The 14,341-nt window shown below is 35.7% G+C and overlaps 1 protein-coding gene across 1 annotated transcript; it reads left to right on the forward strand.

Moving 5' to 3' along the window:
* The first annotated feature begins 1,528 nt into the window (after positions 1 to 1,528).
* Positions 1,529 to 13,654, forward strand: LOC110451866 (mitochondrial uncoupling protein 4-like). Its single transcript, XM_021500085.1, has 10 exons — positions 1,529 to 1,649; positions 2,208 to 2,336; positions 3,230 to 3,292; positions 4,343 to 4,427; positions 5,830 to 5,952; positions 7,064 to 7,176; positions 7,599 to 7,683; positions 7,952 to 8,041; positions 10,958 to 11,060; positions 11,561 to 13,654. Exons 1-10 carry the CDS (start codon positions 1,553 to 1,555, stop codon positions 11,630 to 11,632), a joined length of 960 nt encoding a protein of 319 aa, XP_021355760.1. The 5' UTR covers positions 1,529 to 1,552; the 3' UTR covers positions 11,633 to 13,654.
* Positions 13,655 to 14,341: the final 687 nt, after the last annotated feature.

The following is a 14,341-nucleotide window of genomic DNA, read 5'->3' on the forward strand; positions in this document are numbered from 1 at the left end:
AAAACAGAATCAGTGAAGGATCTAAAAGAATAGAGAAAAATATCTTTCAACTTTCTGAAATTGATTACGAAATCGTCAATTTTGAATGGGAGTAACGTTTGAAAAAAAAAAAGTGACATGTACGTATACGCTAGCGTACAATTTTATATAGATAAAGCCGCCCTGTTGTTTAATTTCGTCTCGAGCTTTTGTGAAGTTGTTTTCAATAAACAAGTTTGTTATAAAGTTACTTGTTCAAAATGTGTGAACAGTTCGTTACAAGATATAAAGAAATGGTTGTATTTAAAAGTATTTTACATATAATAAATATTTAGCACGACTCTTAATAATAATAATAATATTTATTCAGGTAAAATAGGCATGTTGTTACAAGATATCACAATTTAGAATAACATATATAATTAAAATCACATTGCAGCTTGTAAATAAAAAAAGAGTATTTTGTATTAAGACTGAGAATAATAATAGATCTGATCTAATAAAAGTTTTTTTTTAATTCGATCATTGACATATATCACAGAGTATAAAAATCTAAAAAAGTCTGATACACTGTAAAAAAAAAGGCAGATATTACTTTAAAATGAGACAAAATGAGATCGACTATTTCAGTAAATGAAGGTATTTATAATTAAAAAATAGATCGCATAATAGGAGTGGTGTTGATTGCCATTTACCTAGGATTACCCATAAAGCCACAGTCTTTTTGACGACAAAGCTTGATGGAGTGATTTCCCCTTAGCACGGGAACGGGATACTCCAACAATGTTAGAGGTTTTACACGGCGAAAAACTTTCGACAGGCGTCGCAGTCGGCAAAATCATATCCGATAGAAAAACGACCGACCAGCGGCCTCTCATGTTATAGGAGTAGGGTACGGGAGTAAACAAATCACCTGCGATCACAACAAAGTCATAATTTCATGTAAAAAATGTCGTTTATTTCAACAAAACTTACATAATTATAAACAGTAAGGCATTTTTGTTCTCTATGTATGAAAACAGCATGTTATTTGCCTCTAGTTTTCTAATGTTATGCGAAAAATCGTAATTTTCACGGTTGAGTGCGGCGTCCAAGTTTTACCCCCTTGAAATGCACATTATCGTCAATTTCAAAATTAGCAGACGATTCAAAGTTTTCATCCAAAGTGTCCCATCTAGAAAACGGTTTGATTAAACTTTAAACTAATGAAAATAACGATCTCGTTGTTGAGAAACTACAAAATCTCTATTTCTTTGGTACGGGGTTTTAATCCGAGTCCGGGAACGGCGTACAAAATTTACCTACCACCGTATATCCGTTCTATGTGTTGGTGCTTTTTCCGGTGTGTTAATTTACATATATAACCACTTTAGTAACCTAAATGGTGATTAATAATTTATCTAATAACAATAGACAAGTTAACAAATAAGTTATTTTCATCGATATGAATGATAACAACGACTTTCCACTTGAAACATGTAGAACATGATTTTTCGTATCATTTATAATTGCTTATCCCGTTTCAAATATGACGTGAAGAACAACGGAATACGACAAGATAAAAAAAAACAACATGACGGGTGGGAATAGACAGACTGTCCAAACGACCGCTGACACGTTTGCATTCAAATATGCACTATCGGCAATAGCAGCAGTTGTAGCAGAAACAGGTAAACACTACTTTGCATGACATTCCATTTCAGACAAACGATCATGTGTGTGTACTCACGCTTGTGTACTTTGATCTCAGATGAAGAAGTGGGAGTTACTCCCCTTTGCAAACAGCTGATCAGAGCCGCATACCCTTGGCTTACTAATATTTCTGTATAAGTGTATATATTAAAAATGCGATGTCAAAATAAATGTTATGCCCTCGTATTGTGTGACATGATCTCGGATATGTAACAGATGGTCAAAAAAGAACTGGAGTAAATAAAAACAAAGAATTAAAGGAGCACTGTTACATATCTCTGTTGTTGAAATACAACAGCCTAGATTATGTATTTAACCCAGGGCTATTCAAATAATAGACTGGCCTTTAACGGACTGATCTTAGTGTTTTTATATTTATGGTTAAAATTTCATGTTGTAGACTTTCATGTAGACTTTGTTGTAGACTTTCAATGTTTAGTATCAAAGGCATATATTTTGTTTAGTAAAATATTGAAATTGGGTAATGCAGTACATTATAAAAAAAAAGAGCTGATAATTTATTTTGTTTCTTTAAGCAACATATCCATTTGACATAACAAAAACAAGACTACAGCTACAAAGGGAGGGTCTGATCGTGGGCAGTCAATGTAATCATGGGACTTGTGTGCCTTATCGTGGCATGGTGGCCACAGCTCTCGGCATTGGTAAGTCATGTGACATATATACCAATATGGCAGGGTGGCCACAGCTCTGTTATCACACGTAAGTTACAAAATATGTATACCACTGTGGTGGGGTGGCCAAACCTTGCCTTAAACTTATATAGTTAATTTTCTCCGCGCCAGAAGGCGCATCAGGCCTCATGGGTGGCCAAAACTGTGCTTTAACTAATAAAGCATTGGTATGTACAACAAATACCACTGTGGTGTGGTCGTGACGTCAAAACTGTCATCATTGGTAAGTTGCGATAAATATATACCACTGTGGCAGGAAGGCAACAGCTGTGTTAGCACTGATATTGAAAAGTTATGAGACAAGTATACCACTGTGGCTGAGTGATCAAAGCTGCCATTCATTGGTAAGTCATGAGACATTTATAACTCTGTGGCAGGGTGCCCTCAGCTGTTGGCGTTGATATGGCATGAATTTGTATACCACTTTGTCATACAGCTGTAACAACTGGTAAGTCCTGAGAAATTTATACAAACGCCGCATGGTTAATTGAATTAGTGAAATGCGTAAATGACTGTGAGATCATTAGATTGTTGTATATTTTGTGCATTGTACATTCAGTTGACATACTACACATAGCTTAATTTGGCTAGAAGGAATCCCCTTTAGCTCATGGTAGAGCATCAGACTTAAAGATAGGCCTAGTATGTGTGGGATCTCTAGTTTGATCCACAGTGGAGGCACACATATACTTTGTACTACAGTGTATCTAATCTATTACAGTACATGTAGTACATGTATACTATATAAAGAAAATTGCTTTAATTTACTCCGGAGATACAAACAAGTTTTCACTACATTTTGAAGCATTTTCAACAACTTGTATACCACTTATTGGATTTAAACTTGATCTGTTTGCCAACAGTCCAAGAGGAAGGTTTGACCAGTATTTATCAGGGATTATCGGCGGCTCTTTACAGACACATAAGTAAGTACAAACTTTACTCTAATGTCAATATGTACACAAGTACAACCCAGTGATTGTTCTAGGATTTGTTTTTATGTGAGTCATGAACATCTTTTTCATAATGTGCCAAGCATCACTGTAACCCATACTATAATCTACCACAAAATTTATAACTAATACATCATTTTATCACATAAATAGTATTATACTTCCCAAACTGTAATGCTTATAAATAAGTATAGGTAAACCCTGATTTTAATGCAGATCTAGGATTTAGAAATATAGCTTTTTCTCCAGGGGTGGGTTGACCGTAGGGGCTCCCTCTCATCCCCACCTTTCCCGATCTACCAATTGGCACAACCTATGTTTTTTGATGCTATTATAAAATAGAATTATACAACAATAAAAAAAGAAAAGTTTTTTGTTAACAGGAGAAAAGTAATTTTACTGAGAATGTCAGCCGGTGTATCGTATCTTTTTTCATATGATTTTTATTTTTAATCTGAACCTTTGCCTTCGATGTATGCCTAATCTTATTCACCATGTCAACTACTGCGAGGTTAGAGCATGTCTGTGTATTTTCATTTCAACACGTATACACCTGTAAGGGACCCCATTGAAAATATTAAGCCTTTAATGGCTTTGATGGGTCATTCCATGTAAGGGCCAAAATATGAATACGTAACTGACATCAAGTTTCCAAACAGCCTCCATATCCTGTATTTATATCAGCTGTCTTGTTTGTATATGTTTTTTACCTAATTATTGAAATACCTGTGGATGCTATATATGGTACAATTGGGGTTGACAACACCAGGGGTTAAAAGTGTTTAACACAGAAATGGTACACTATTCACCTATTTGCATTGACAACTAAACATGAACAAAAGGAATTTTTGATAACATTAATGTTTTTATTTTATTTTATCTAAAATTGTCTCTGTTCTTGAACACCATTGTTTAAGGGAAGTTCCTATTTTTCAAACCAGAAATGTGCAACAAATCATATTATAAATGTGCAATAAGATTGTAAGAGGTCAGTGTCATGCTTATGATTTTGGTTGCCTTCAGTTTATACAGGTTTGCGCATGACTTTCTATGAAGTGATACGAGAAAGCATATTAAAGAAGGAAGCCGATGGTTCCTATCCTGTTTGGTAAGTTATGACAAATCACAAAGGAACCTTGGTAACTTTATGTTTATGTATAGAAATATTGTGTTAGGAGAGCTTATGAGTTCTCATTTGGTGACAGAATTGTTTTCCTTAAGATTTTATTCCCCGTTTTTTTAAGAAAGAAATGTTTCAATGATTGCTTTTTCTTCACGTTCGACAACCAGATTTATTACATCATTACCTTGCCAAAATAGGTGTAAAACTGGTGTTTGTAAAAACAAGTGGTCCATCATATATGTATAGGCTTTCCAATTAAGTTCACAGTTTGGAACAGCTTAATGTATGGCACTTACTCCAATCACAACTAGCTTGTTGGTTTCACTCCTTTGATTACAAAATTTTGATAATTATTATGATACATGTATTTGCAAAACAAGATTTTTCCAGACAAATGCAATATACCATTTGTCTTAGAGTTCTGTGTACCAAGGGAGATAATCCAAGATGGCGATCTCCAAGAATCGTCAATCTTTTCCTGAAAAAAACTTGAAATTTTCTATACCTGTGTATTTTACGCACCCCCCACTTTGGGTATTAAATTTCTGAAAAAAAAGTGCACAAATTACATGGGTTTTTACGGTAAATGTTTCCCATAGATATTTTATGTAGTAATATAGATATTACAGAGTTGATCAAAATATTTACATTCAAATACTATTAAAGTACCCAACTTTGACAACTTTCTGATTGCCTGATTCGACTGTAGGAAAGAACTAGAATTATGAGGTACTGTAAGAAGGCTTTTCACTGGTGAATAAACCATGTGTATGTTGTGTTGTTTTCCAGCAAGCAAGCAATGTACATGCAAAGCAGCAACACTCTTCCAAAACTCTCCTATATAGTAAATGTACAATGTAAATATAGTGTTTTTATACATGTATATTTATCTTTAGAACTGTTATTGTGAAAGTTGCATATAAAATTTCACATCATGTGATGATCTTGCTTGAAGAAGTAAACAGCAAGGTTTTGTAGCAGCAGTTTCTGACTATCATTGTGTAATCTGTCACTACAGGAGCATAAGGGGTCAGTGAGAATTATAGGAGATCACAGGTCAGATGCTGAAGCTTTGACATATTTTAATGATTCCCTGTACTAATCCCTACAGTGAATCAGTGTCAAACTACATTTGTGAACATATTGCATCAAGCACATTTGAAAAGCCTTGATTTTAAATTATATCAATATAAATGTCAAAACTGGCATTTGCTGTCAATGACGAGACATCTTGATGAGACCTCGTTTATGTTCTTATTAACTCATTATTGTTTTATATTGTAAGGAATATTGTAAAGATTACCATGTGATCTATCTTGGGCTATGAATGAAGGTACTCTTGTGCAAAGTGCAATATATTTATGACTGTTGTTTTTCTGCCATTCAGGAAAGCTTCCCTGGGTGGCCTAACAGCAGGGGCCCTTGGTCAGTTCATTGCTAGTCCAGCAGATCTAGTTAAAGTTCAGATGCAGATGGAAGGCAGACGAAGACTTGAAGGCAAACCTTCAAGGTATGGTACACGACTTACTAACCTGTATAATGCTACTCATCAATAGCATTCTCGTGTATAATTCATACATTGTAGTAAATTTCAATTCTCCATGCTGTTTTTAATTAATTTTACAGTATAAGGCTTTAAGTGATAAAGCTCAGTATCAAGATGTTTTCAGCTGGTAGCTATGTATACTACCGGGTAAACAGGAAAAAATAAGTAATTGTATGGTAATTTGAGCATATTACCTTAAGTTTACCTCTTATTTAAAAAAAAAAAAATCTCTTTAAAATGATTTGATTTTGAAGCTGTTTCTATTTATGGGAAAAATGAGGACGTTTCTTCAATGTAATATTCTCTACATATGTCTTATATATAAGCAACTTAATTAATTTACACAGCAGATTTAAGATACACATTTTGATCATAAATGAAGTTGTTCCAGGATATCTTTTTCACCAATGTGTAGTTAGTTCATAAAAATGAAATATATTCAATATTTGAATTATTATAGTAGACAGTAACGACAGATAGGTCTAACAATGCGATCATGGTAAATAATTATTTAATTTGGTTTAAGTGACCAGTGACCAATGAACATGAAGTAATTCCCTATTCAATAATTCTGCATATTGATAGATATGTTGATTACATTCACCCAGTACCATTTCACCATGCTTACAATACCATGCCATGCCGGCACTAACGTTTGTCAGTTGAATAGTCACAGGTACGTTTGTCTGGTGAAAATTTTGACTTTTCACAGGACAGAAATTTTGTTAGACCTGTCTTCATTATGGACAAAGTATAAATTCAAATCTGCATTTGTGAATTTTGATTTTAAACATCAGATTATCAGTATGAACAGAATGAGATACAAACAATTGGTTTCTGAATGAAACACATTTGGCAGACAGAGACGAGCTCTTATGTATCTTACTATTATTAAAGAAGAAGCAAAAAGAAAAGTGATTACCACATGATATCTACATATTCGTCTATAGCTATATATATATAGTTGTAGAGATATGTCCATTTCCATGGAGACATAAGTCATCCACTCTTGATCCATCCATTTTTATTTATCTTATTCAAAATGTATGTAGCAGTTTATCCTTCTATCTTTTAGAGTGAAAAATGTTAGCCATGCACTGAAACAAATCATTGCTGAGGGTGGATATAAAGGACTCTACCGCGGCTGTGTTCCAAATGTACAAAGGGCAGCTCTAGTAAACATGGGAGGTAAGTCTGCACTATAGAGGGCAGCACTAGTAAACATGGTAGGTAAGTCTGCACTATAGAGGGCAGCACTAGTAAACATGGGAGGTAAGTCTGCACTATAGAGGGCAGCACTAGTAAACATGGGAGTTAAGTCTGCATTATAGAGGACAGCATTAGTAAATATGGGAGGTAAGTCTGCACTATTGAGGGCAGGCACTGGTAAACATAGGAGGTTAGTCTGCACCATAGAGGGCAGCACTTGTAAACATGGGATAACATGGCAGCACAGTAGCATGGGAGGTAAGTCTGCAGTACAGGAGATAATGCTATTGGAACTTAAAATACATTACAAATGTATGTGTAAGGTATACTATTACAGTGGAATAATTTGGCACAATTATCAATATAATTCAAATAACTGATTTTTGTACTTTTCTTTTCAGATTTATGTACATATGACACAGCCAAACAAAAACTTTTGAAGTGGACAACCCTTGAGGATAACTATGTTACACACACAATAGCAAGGTACAGTACCCATTTATAGCAGTATTTGTATAATACATACAAACTATTACAAGATCTGATGTTTTTCATATAGGTAAAACACGAACTGTAGTGCATGTCTAATTTGCACTTAGATTGTAATTTAGATTATTTTATAATACAGTCTACAGTAGTTACTGTAGTTCCACAGCTGGGTTGGTGGCAATTTATATTATGATGCATTTTACTTACTGTAGTGTCATGTTTTGTTTGATGACAGTTTATTTTAAAAACATTCTGTTTACTCTAGTGCCATGTCTGGTTTGGTGGCAGCTACACTAGGAACACCTGCAGATAATGTGAAGACCAGAATTATGAACCAGCCTACAGAAAATGGCAGGTAAAGTCAAAATTTACTTCACATTCATCTGATGGTATGGTGATACCTTAAACCTTCTGAAACAACAGACATCTACAACAGCAATATTACATGGGTAGCTCGCCATTACCACTGATTAAACTAAGCTGTTTTTATCACATTTTATGCACTTCATGATAATTTTGTTTGAATGTACATGCACCTTCAAAATCTATTGTACCAACAACATGATAACACTTGCTGAAATTTCCCTGGTATAATGTTCCTTTAATTGCCTGTCCATCCATTAACATCTTGACTGACTCATAACTTTTGATCGCCTCATGGCTGCATATGATACTCAACAGAAGTGTATGTAATCAGTACATGACATGTTGCTTGACACTCCCAGGTCAGCAATCCAAAATCCCAGGGGTCAAATCTAAATTGTTTTTTTCTGGACTGTAACCCCTGAAAATCAAAATTTTCCTTTAAAATTTAATAGAAATGTAGAATAAGATTGATAATGTGTAGTAAAATATTTTCATACCATTTTTAAAGATCAATGCTTGTTAAGATATCAAAAGGTCACATGGTTATTGTGAATTGTAACTTCTGATCAGCCCATCATGTTGATGCAAAACTTCATAGTTGTGTGTATCATGTTAGACAATATATCATAAATCAGGTCTGTAGCCTTTATGTAAAGGAAAAAGAGAGCATGGAAAATGTCAACAAACCATATTTTAAACTTAAAATCAATACAACTTGGACAAATATTAAGCAAAGGAAATATTTCTATGGAGACAGTTGAAAAAATACAAGAAGAATTAAGACTAATAGCATCCATCCCTGATGAGAGGTATGGATAAGGTTATTCAAACCCAAGGGATAAAATATTGGGCAGGAAACCAGAGGCTTTGCCGAGGGTATTTTGCTCAATATTTTATCCCGAGGGTTTGAATAACCTTATCCTTACCTCACATCAGGAATGGATTCTATTTCTTACCTACACCCGTAAAACAGCTGCTTTTTCCAGTAAAGTTGTAAACTGTCCGCACATTTCTCATTTGCATATGAAGCCTGGATGGCAATTGTTAGACGTCAATGACCCTGACTGACCCCAAAACGTCATAAAATGACGTCACGAACAATAGCGTGACCCCGAAAGGTCACTATAATTCTCCCGTCAGTCTGCGCGTGTAAGCGATCTAGACCGTGGGTCGGATAGAATTTTCCTACACCGCCGGAAATGAGGATATCTCGGTCTAGGATGGAAGAATAATAGAATCTATCGCTACTGGTTGTGTAAGATAGAGAAATCTCAACCCGAGGACTAAGATTTTTTGTCCAGAACGAGGCTTGCCGAGTTCTGGACAAAAAATCTTAGTCCGAGGGTTGAGATTTCTCTATCTTACACAACCAGTAGCGATTGATTATTTTTCTCCCATATCTAACAGTATTTTAATGTGAAATAAAGGTAAACATGGACCCAAAACACATACAGGCAATTTGTTGATGGATTGTTGACGTGACGTCATTGTATTGTTGAAGTGACGTCATGCCATTGTTATGAATAGGGGAATCCCCCCGTCTCAACCCTAGGGCGGAGACAGATAAATCTAGCACCGGCAAAACGGGAGATAAATCTGTCAGGTGTGGGAGAAAAGAAATTCTCTTACCCTGGACAGGTGTATCCGCATTTTTACCGGTGTGAGATTTCCTTGTCTCACCCTAGGGTTGAGACAGGGGGATTCCCCTATTCCTAACAATGGCATGACGTCACAGTTTGGCAACTTAAGAATCCTCACCCTCGGGTTGAGATTCTCCTACCTCACCCCCAAGGGGGTGAAAGATTCTATTAATCTCACACCGGTAAAGGTGCGGATACACCTGTCCAGGGTAAGAGAAAAACCTTTCCCTTCTTCTGCCGACCTATGTTTTTCAAAGAAGGTTTAATATCTTTTAAATCCATTTCCTACACTTGGAAGTCGAAGACGTAACAGATTTCTCTATAACTACTGCTTTCTTCGATCTTCGTCCACATGACTAACTGGGATGGCTAATTACTACATGTTGTGAGATATGTATAACGATTTCGTTTAACCTATCGTTAACTTTCGAGGTTTCTGTTAATAATATCCGTGCTTTCCGAAACTATGGTGTTCATATGTCCTAGTTCACTCGGTACTCAAGAGCTTTCTCCGAATGTCATAGTTTCCTCGATAGATATTGACTGCAGAAAGCAAAAGGGTTTCGAGGGATATAGGTTGATGGAAACTGGCCAAGTGTCATAGTCGCTATCACGGTCTCATTGGAAATTAATTCTGTGCCTTATATGATATGAAGGTCTATGGATTTGGTTATGCTCATTTGTGTGCCTTGCCATTTTTTTTGTTTCCACCACCCTGGTCCTCGCGTTTAGGTTGGACGTCGATTTAAATCGCGGGTGTCGTCGATAAAGAAGATTACAGTAACCCTTCTCGAACATCTGGTCCTATTCCTTTCGTACGTTTTCAAGGGTTAAATCCAAAAAAAATTATTGACTTGGAGTTTGAATTATGGACAATTCGCTATTCTCTTTGTATGCTGAATACTAATTAGATCTCCAGTTATATATAGTACTGCGTCAACGTGATTGCAAGTGGTCAGATATCAAAGCAGCGTACCGTTTGTCTAGAGGTTACTTCAGAGTTATGATATGCATGGTTTACACTGTTAAAAGGAATAAGGAGGGGCCTAGTAGGGTGATTAACTCGACTTGTGTGTCCTGGAAAATTAAACGGGATCAAAGTCAATTGTGCATTATAACAACTCATAACAATTGCTTTTTTGGCAGGTGCCTACCAGTATACATTCCATGTTGATGGTGGTATCTGTACATGATAACTATATCTTTTGTATGTATCGCTTTCTCTATAGACATTAACCTCAATATGAATCAACTGTGTGTTACAGAGGTCTGATGTACAAAGGCACCCTGGACTGTCTGGTGACCACTGTCCAACAGGAGGGGTTCTGGACACTGTACCGCGGCTTTGTCCCAATATGGCTACGGATGGTAGGATATTTCTCAAATAACAAAACTAATGCCAGGAAATAATACAAAACTCTTCAGGATATGTCAATGGTTGAAATTTCGTCAAAAACTTGTATGTGTTGGCAAACTCTTATAAACCTTAGCATTATATAATGTCTAGGTGTTCATGTAGTGCAATCCCATTCTTGGTACTTAAAGAGAATGGAAGAACTCGTCTCGTGTGTAATTCAGGTTAAATGCATGCTAAAATTGCTTTATTGTAAGAACCTTTCGTCTTTTAAATCAAATAGTTCATATGAATGAAATAACGTAGTTGTATTTAGGAATAACTTTCGAAACCGGACAGTTCATCGTGTAGTACTTTCATACAGTTTGTCAGGACATAATGAAGTGTCAAAGATGTAATGGAAGGTCCTTTCACCTAATATTCAATGATAATGTTTTGTGTAACTTACGATTGCTCTTTGACATATCGCTGCAGTTAGATGTACATGTATCACACATTGAATATATTGTTACAGGCCCCTTGGTCCCTCACGTTCTGGCTTACATATGAACAAGTACGACGTATGTCCGGTGCAGGCTCCTTCTAGTAGCCAACTCTTGCTGTACTTTTTGATGTGTGACTGATACAACTCAGGTAGACGGTAGCCTTTCAACATCACGACATATCTGTTCAAGTGCCAAACCAAAGAGATATTCTCTGTTGTATTTATCAAAAGCTTGTGGAGTATAAGAATAGTCTATGGATGTGATATCTTAAGCACAATTTGGATGCGGTTGTTATGATTTTAGCACATTCCTATAAACAACCTGTTCAACCTTGGTGTGGTATTATTTATATGCACATTTCATAATGAAAGTCGATTTTAAAAATCTGATTGAATGCTGAAGTAAGATAAACCTGACTCCTATGACTTCTTAAGACGTATATAAATAAAATACTGACTTTTCCTGACTGTAAGCGCTGTGAAGTGTGCCCTATATAGAATTGCTGCCCTCTGTACTGGAGTCTAACCTTCCATGTATGTAATATACCTTTTGTACTGACGTGTTACCTCCAATATATACAAGTGCCACGCTATTTCTACTGAAGACTATAATTAACTCCCATGTAAAGAGGTGCTGCCCCTTGACTTTTGTATTTGGTACTTACCCCCTATAAATATTTACAAAAGAAAATACATTCATACAACAAGTATGTATTCTGCAGTAAATCTTATACTAAGCTAATAATTTAGTTTCATTTTTAAAAGACAGTTTTAAACGTTTGAAAGTTTATTCATCATATTAAAGTGTACTTTATTTGTTTATCTTTAAACTGTCGTTTGTTGAAGCCATTACTTATTCAGGGGAGTCAAAAGTCAAATATAATGTCTTCCCCACTACGACACTGGATGCTTGTTGATTGGTGCAAGTTATTGTTCCGTTGTCCATCATCTGAGTAGCATTAACCACGTGGCTCTTGTCGAGCAGTAGAAGTACATGCATGATAATGCAATTTTTAGTTTGACCTGCATATCATAATTTGAAGAATTGTCAAGACAGGGTGGTATTCGTATATACCCGATAAACGAAACATGCGTCCGTGCAGCCGGTTCTGATTTGTTCTGTCCCTATTTGGGTAACTAGAAGCATTACATACATGTATATTATACTTGTATCTATGATGCGGCTCCAGTTCTCTGCTGAAATCATGTTGCGTCACATTTGCTGTATTTGACCAGGATTTTACGCTTCATGGATATTTTCGTCCATGTTTTAGTAACAACAAGTGTTACATTTTGATATTGAAAAGGATCTCAGTAATGTAGTGATATATCAAGCTAAAAACAAGTGTTTGTCTATATCAGAACAACTAAGGTGCGGCTCGGATTATATTTGCATCAATAATATAAAATAGTAGGGTTGTTGTATTGATTTCATTATTCTGATGCTGAATTAGACCAAAGTGTTCAATACGAAACCACCGAACCGAACATCAGGTTAAAATTAATTGTTATGACCATAATTGATCCACCCTTAGTGCTTTATTTTCCCGATGAATTCATTATGCTGGTGCTGAATTAGACCTACATTTGACGCTTCAGTGACCAGGTTAAGAAGAGAAACTAATTTTTATATATCGGGTTAGGAAGAATCATTTCGTCAATATAAGGGGTAACTATAGGTGCGATATGGACTTTATAGTACTGACATTTTCATGTTGTCAAATACATATGCGCTTAAGTTAGTTTTGTGCCGTTACTGTACACAATTGGTTTGATTGATTCTTTTATGAATATAATATAGTAGATATTATGGCATTACTGTTGATAATTATGAAGTATGTATGATTGTGACTTGTTCATATCATACTGACTTTGCTACCGATCGGATGATATTCATGATTGCTTCCTGTTTCGTTTGAGAAGATTGATTTCTACAATTTACCTTAACTGATTTTCAAATTTCTTATTTGTTTCGTACATGACTGGGTCGTGATATGTTTATGAGATGGTATAACGATACTTTGTGATCAATTATAATGGGATTTTATCAGGGCCCCGTATCTCCGATACGGGGGCCCTATAGTAATCACTCTGTCTGTCTGTCTGTCGGTCCACAAATTTTGTTCCTGGCTGATAACTTTGGTACTTACTGACCGATGTACATGAAACTTGGTCAAGTTGTTCAGTTCACAAAAATACACATTGAGGTAAAAAGTCAAGATCAAAGGTCAAGGTCATTGGGTCAAAGGTCAAGGTTAAATTTTGTATCTTTTCACTGGTGAACATTTCGCTATGACACTTTGAAGCAATGTTGCTCAGAATTTAACAAGGAGGCAATTGATCAAAGGTCAAGGTCACTGGGTCAAAGGTGAAGGTTAAATTATGTACCTTTTCCCTGATGAACATTTTGTTATGACATTATGAAGCAATGTTGTTCAGAACTTAACACAGAGTCAACTGACACGAGGATCAAGGTCACGTTTTGTATTTTTCACTGATGAACATATTGTTATGATATTAAAATGCAAACTTGGTCGGAATTAAAGAATACAGTTAAGTCAACTGACCAAAGATCAGGGTCACTGGGCTAATGGTCAAGGTGATTTGGGTTCAAAGGTCAAAGACAAAGTGGATCTCTGACTTTTACCCTGGCTCGTGATGGAGGAGGTATATAAGGTGAAATAAAACAAATCAAAGCTAACAAATGAGTATTGCACCTGTATTTACATTTCTGGTAGCCCAGCAAATATGGAGGTGGAAGGAAACAAGACTCACATCATAGTATATGTAAAATGTATATTTGCTTCCTTG

Source organism: Mizuhopecten yessoensis, unplaced genomic scaffold (genome assembly GCF_002113885.1).
Source record: "Mizuhopecten yessoensis strain PY_sf001 unplaced genomic scaffold, ASM211388v2 scaffold6217, whole genome shotgun sequence".
NCBI lineage: Eukaryota > Metazoa > Mollusca > Bivalvia > Pectinida > Pectinidae > Mizuhopecten > Mizuhopecten yessoensis.